Genomic DNA, 5,963 nt, shown 5'->3' with positions numbered 1-5,963 from the left:
TGGGCACACGGTATGTTTTAATGTATTTATTGACCGTTTGTAACTATTTGAGTGTCTTTTTGTACGCCCTAGGGCTTTTCCGAGCCGGGTGTGGCGCGTGCAGCCCGGCAGCGGGGCCGGGCCGGGCATGGCGGGGCTCGGCGCCGGGCCGGGAGGCGGTGCCGGGCCGGGGAGGGCCGGGCAGGGCCGGGAGCCACCGCCTCCTGCCTCCGGGTCGCCGCTGTAACCCTTCCGGGTCGGCAGCCGAGGGGCCCGGGGCAGCGCTGCGGCCGCCCCCGGTAAGTGCGGGGCCGGGGCGGGCTCCGTGAGGCGGCGGCGGGCGGGCACCACGAAATGGCGGCGCCCGCGCGCCTCAGCCTCGTCCGCGGTCCCGTCAGGCGCAGGCCGCCTTCGCGGTGGCTGCCCTGGCGTGAAAAAATGATTAAAAATCGCCTCATGTCGGTCGAAGCAGGGCTCGGGCGGCCGGTGCCTGCTGTAGGAGGATGCTTGCCTTAATTTTTGCCTCACGGGGGGGGTGAGGCATGCCCTTTATCCGCAAAGGCTTTTGGAGTGATGTTACTGAACGTGCTTTTGTCTCGTGCTAGATATGGATAACCAGAAGGATGAGAAAAGCAGGACGCTCTGTGCCACCTCACAGGAAGAGCTGAAAGGCCGAGGTAGGTGCTGTTACCAGCTCTGGTGTCTGTGTTAAGTGTTATCCTTTGTGTCTGCTACTGTGTTTGGCTGTAACGTACCATAATCACCAGCTAGTGTCAATACCCTGTGGCACACTGGAAGTGGGGGAAACCTCATCAAAATATCTGTTTACTGTGTTAGATTTCTGTAAGAGTCATCTTTGTAGACCATACTTACTAGCAGGCACATCACTGTTGCCTCCTGTCTTCCTAAGGTAAAGAAAAAAGGAAGCGAAAACGTAGTAGAAGCAGATCATCATCCGTTTCATCCACATCATCTTCTAGTACTGCATCCTCTTCTTCTTCCTCCTCATCACGCTCATCGTCAAGGTCGTCTTCTTCAAGTAGCAGAGGTAAGCTACCACTGTGTACACCTGATGTTTACCAGTTTTGACAGCACCCCTGGAAACATTTAAAGCTTATTTTAAATATGGCTAAACCATCACAAAGTGACAACGAGGCTGGAAAAGATATGGGTAAAGTGATAAAATTGGTTAGGTCTATGTTCAGCAGGTAGATGACATTAGGCCAGCATCCCTTATACACTGCTGCAGTCGCTCCATCATTGAAGACCACCAGCTTGGTCAGGCCAATCTGATTTGGCCCTGGAGAAGTCCTGCTGGGTGTCTCAAATTACTTACTTTTCATATGCCTTCCTTCATATAACCTCCTGGAGGATCTGTTCCATGATCTTCCTGAGCACGGACGTGAGGTTTTGTTGGAAGACTAGTGGGTTGTTTCACTGTCTTTCTAGGTTTACAGTCCCATAGTCAGAGCTGGTGCCTCAAAATCAACTTCCTTACGTCCCAGTCGTAGTGTAATCTTTGCATTTGTGATCAGCTTATAGTATGCGTGAGTTTCAGCTTTACAGAAACACTTGAAACAGGAGCTGAGCAAGTAGGAAAAGTTTTTCATTTACCTTGTACTGTGATAATGCTTTCAGGTGATTTTCAGTTTCCATGTTAGACCAGTAAGTGGCAGTAAGTTGATATGTTGCTTTTCTCAGGATTAATTTCAACCAGTATTGATATATTCAGCTGAATTAAAGCATTTTCTTCTTATGTTTTATGTATCTACATCTACATTTATCTGTAAAACCAAATGCCTTTTACGGAATACTAACCCTAGATAGTTTTTTTTTCAGATTCTCCTAAGTCTAAATCGAAGAAAAGGAAAAAAGAAAAGCACAATAAAAAGGTAAAGTTTTGCTAACAGTAAGGAGTAATTAACAAACAAGTAGTAATGAGTAGGTAACAAATAGAAATTAGTTCTTTGTGTTTTGGTAACTCTAAATATCGTGTAATGCTTACTGGTTTTGTCTGTGTCTGTGTAAATCTCGAGCAAACTTTTAGTGTTAACAGGAGGTGAACTGATTAAGCTGCTGTACACTTGACAGTTTACCAAAGAAGAAATAATTTATGGTGCCTTTTAACAATCATTGCTGGTCCTAGAATTTAGAGTAGTCTCTGAAGAGTAGAAGTGGGGATCTTGATAACTTCATAGAATTCCTGTCAGAAGAAACTGTTTATAATCAGAGAATAACAGTTTCTGGGTGTTGTAATTTTTCTCATTTTTATCTGACCTTCTCAGTGATTTTATTTATTGGATGGTGTATATTAAAAAAAAAAAAAAAAAAAAAGAGAGAGAATCAGGGATCGTACTGTTTCTGTTTCAAACGGTTGCCAACTTCTCTGCATTACGTTCTGTGTACTTCACATAGGACCTATTCAGCAGTGATGAGGGTAAGCAGTAGGGGCTGTTTAGACTATCCAGGGCATGAAAAGGCTCTGTGGGTTTCCTTTTTCTGCACTAGCGAATCTGTAAGCACTATGGTATGTGTCTTATACTTACAGAAAAGGAAAAAAGAGAATAAAATGAAAAAAAAGAAAGAAAAGAAGAAAAAGAGAGAGAAGACAGGACCTGTCCAGCTTTCTAAGGTATGCTTGTTTGTCAAAATTCCCATTGTGTCTCTCATTTAAACAATGTCATGTCAGAAAAATGTTTTTAACAGCACCGATTTTGTCATAAGCAAATAGAAATGCATCCCTGTTTTTTAGACATTTAGGAAGTATAAAAGATTTTTGTCTAATTTTCTTTAAGATTTGTAACATGACAAGAGAAAGCTTTTTTTCCTCGTGTGTGATCTCATTTTAGTTCTTCAAAAACAAAAAGAAGAATGAAAACTACAGCATGATAACTGGAAAGAAAATTAAGATGAAAATAAAGAAAACTAAGAAGGATAAAGAGGTAATACTTAAAACAGTCTGCGTATCCCTAACGGAAAATATTATCTCTTTTCATATTTTTCTAACAGTACTCTTTAGTAGAGGAGTAGGTTTTACAGGTTATAAATTGGGTATAGCATTTAATGTGGCTGTGATGCCACCTGAGAAAGGTAAATGCATCTTTTGGCAAGTTTTGTTAAATGTGTGGTCTTGGACTACTCAGGCATGAGTAGATAAACCCAAGGATGCTCACGCAGGTTCTCAGAATTTTAGTCCGTAAGATTTAGCTTACTTGCACCTTTCCCTGTTGATTTAGCTTCTGCTGTTTTTGATCATACTCTGCTTTTTCCAGTCTCCTGTGATCAAACATGGCAATTCCTGCTTTACTCTGTTCTTTTTAATGAGTGTGAGAATAGCCCTTGTCTACAGAGGAAGAAAAAAAGATGGTAGTATCCAAACCAAGTGCTCGTGCATTCTCTCAGAGCGGTCAGGTGTTTCTGCTGAGATAGCCAAGGCACTAGATACCAGGAATTGGTTGCATTTGCTGCTATTGCTATGGGTGTTTAAACTCAGCATTTAAATATTGCCACTCTTTGCAGCAATGTCCATACCTTAGAGTGATCTGCAGAGGGCTTCTATACGAGTCAATATGTTGACTTAGTTAAAAATCTAAAAAAGTGATACTTTGCTGAGGTGTCCCGTTTGGTGGGTACCGACTTAGCCATAACTGTTTGTTCTATAGTTACCAAAACAGGCCTGAGCGTTCCAAGGTGGATTTGATCAAAAGTACATTATCTGCTTTTTGTGGCAGTAAGGTTTACCTTAAATTATGCTGAATGCTTACTAGCCTTCTCCCAGTAACCTGCTTGCTTCGGTGTTTGCTGTCAAATATTTGGCACTGATCTTTTTTTGTTTAGTGGCCCTAGTTATGAACATGCAGAATTGAACAATACCCGTTACTCACAATATTTTAAGAATCAATGAATGTTTCATAAACTGTGATTTTAAAAACACTGGAAACTAAGTGTTCAGTTTAGGCTGTCTCTCACGTAAAGCAAGAACCGAAGTTCCTGGTTCCTTTTCTGTTGTGCTACAAGCTGCTGCTTATGCACAGAGAAAACGATACTTCCCAGAACACAAGGCTTGCTGCGTGTGCAGCGAAAGTTGCTTCAGGCAGCAGAAATTGCATCTGTTCTGCTTGCGAGTTCCCTCCTGAGCGGGCTGTGAGCTACGTGATGGCAACCCAGTGGAGCCTCCACAGGGAGCCACTCTAGAAAATACATCATGAGATAGCAGCGGTGACAGCTTGGCTCCTAAAGTCTCTCTCCTGAGTTACCCATTGCCTTGCGCTTCCTCCACGCACTCACAGCGATCTGGGAGATGGTAAAACCCTGGTGTTTGGATGTGGTAGCATTTGCTGTGCAGGGTGCCAGCGTGTGAAGGCCCTGCAGAAAACAGGGTTGTGCAACCTTGGCCTGCTGAGTACAGGGCTGTTGATCTGCTGCCTCTGCTTTTCTGCCCTGCAGAGAGATCGGAACCGCGCAGAGCTGCTTGAATTTCTGAACTCTGCCTTGTAAGGGGAAGAGTGCGGCCCGAGGACTTGTACATACACCAAGCCAGCGATCGTCATGCCTAGCAAAACACTAGCGGGAAACTCAGGGAAAAGGACGCCGAGCTCGACAAGACCAGACAGACTCTCCTGCTGTGCAGACAATCAGGATGTCCTCTTTTAACAGCAACATGAAGAGTGACTGGTAACCTCTTAATGAAGAGCCGTGTCCTCCTTTTGAGATCCTAAGGTAATAGCCAGGCTGTGGTGGTTTAGAAGAGCCTAAGAGCGTGTAACTGACGATGATGAGAAGTGGCACGCTGAGGTCCAATAATGTAATTTCTATCATAACTGCATGCAGAACACACTTTTAATTTCAAATGTCTTAATGTTTCTAGTCGCTTAAACAAAGCAGAGTATTTGTAAATGTCTATTTGAAAGATCAGACATTTCTATATGTATATTTTTTCCAGTAGTGGTTTTACTTGTCCTGAAGAGCAGGTTGATCTTTGTAAATAGAACATCCTTTTACATAAATGATTTTTTGACAGTTCATTCATTAATATATTCTTTCATTGTGAGATATGGACAGTTTTATTACTCTTTGTCACTAGAAAGAGTCAACAGTAAAATATTCTGGAGCAGTAATGGTAGCTGAATAATTTTTACCCCAAATTCGAAGCAGGAAAGGTTTTTGGTTCTGTTTATCCAGATCAGCTGTTCAAAGGCAGCACAAGCTCTCAGTAGGTAGTTTACTCCCATGTCTGGAGTTGCAGTTCCTAGAGCTAAACAGCCTGGAGATCTCGCCTGCCTTTCTGATCCGGTATCAAATCTTCCTCTGTGTGAAGAGCTGCCAGGCACACCCCACGTGCCTTTATTGAAGGGACAGAGAAAGAGCTGCAGGAACAGTGCCGAGGCAGGCAGTGACGGTGACCGTCCAGGTGTGCTGCTGCTCATGGTGAGAGTGAGCCAGGTCTGGGTGTGCAGCAGGAGCACAGTCCACAATTTGGGTGCACTTTTGTGTTAGTCTCGATAGTCTCAGTGCTCTCTTCCCTCCCAAGCCCTGGCAGGAGGCCTTGTGCACGTAACCCGGCTGTGGGAACTCCACGGGAATTGCGTGTGTAGCCCGCACTCCTCAGGAGCTGCGGTTTGGGTGTGCTTAGAAAAAGGAGTCAGGGCAGGGGGGGGTTGACACGAGTACCAGGCGTGCGGTGGGCAGAGTGAGGGGAGTTCGTTACAGAGGAAGCAAGTAGAAAACTCACTGAGCCTGTGTCTAGCGTGGTGTTCTGAGGAAATCTGAAGATTTGTGCCGTTGCTCAAGTTTTAACTTTTTAATTTGAGTAGTGAAACCTTTTGGAGATGCTGGAATCTTGTCCTTCCCATCAATTTTCTTGTTGTGGAACATTTAGCAGTTGTTTCAGAGAGGTAACTCTGTAGAGACTAAAGCCCTGATTCAGCAGAGTGAGTCCTTTCATCCTTCTGAAAATAAAACATGAAAACGCATAGGTAAGAACT

The 5,963-nt window shown here is 44.1% G+C and overlaps 1 protein-coding gene across 1 annotated transcript; it reads left to right on the top strand.

Annotated features, from left to right (window-relative positions):
• Positions 1–234: 234 nt before the first annotated feature.
• Positions 235–5,963, top strand: LOC309876523 (uncharacterized protein). The gene is made up of 7 exons (XM_082756919.1): positions 235–278; positions 585–656; positions 890–1,027; positions 1,819–1,871; positions 2,528–2,611; positions 2,829–2,921; positions 4,426–5,963. The coding sequence occupies exons 2-7, from the start codon at positions 587–589 to the stop codon at positions 4,474–4,476; spliced, it is 489 nt and encodes a 162-aa protein (XP_082613045.1). The 5' UTR covers positions 235–278; positions 585–586; the 3' UTR covers positions 4,477–5,963.

Source organism: Aythya marila (assembly GCF_965140915.1).
Source record: "Aythya marila genome assembly, chromosome: 3".
NCBI classification, from domain to species: domain Eukaryota; kingdom Metazoa; phylum Chordata; class Aves; order Anseriformes; family Anatidae; genus Aythya; species Aythya marila.
The sequence above is the reverse complement of the archived record's forward strand: the minus strand, read 5'-3'. Positions and strand labels throughout refer to the sequence as shown.

Coding starts and splice junctions, on each gene's coding strand:
- LOC309876523 (XM_082756919.1), top strand. CDS start 587: ATGGATAACCAGAAGGATGAGAAAAGCAGGACGCTCTGTGCCACCTCA. Junction 1,028..1,818: donor GTCTTCTTCAAGTAGCAGAG/GTAAGCTACCAC, acceptor TTTTTTTTTCAG/ATTCTCCTAAGTCTAAATCG. Junction 2,612..2,828: donor GACCTGTCCAGCTTTCTAAG/GTATGCTTGTTT, acceptor ATCTCATTTTAG/TTCTTCAAAAACAAAAAGAA.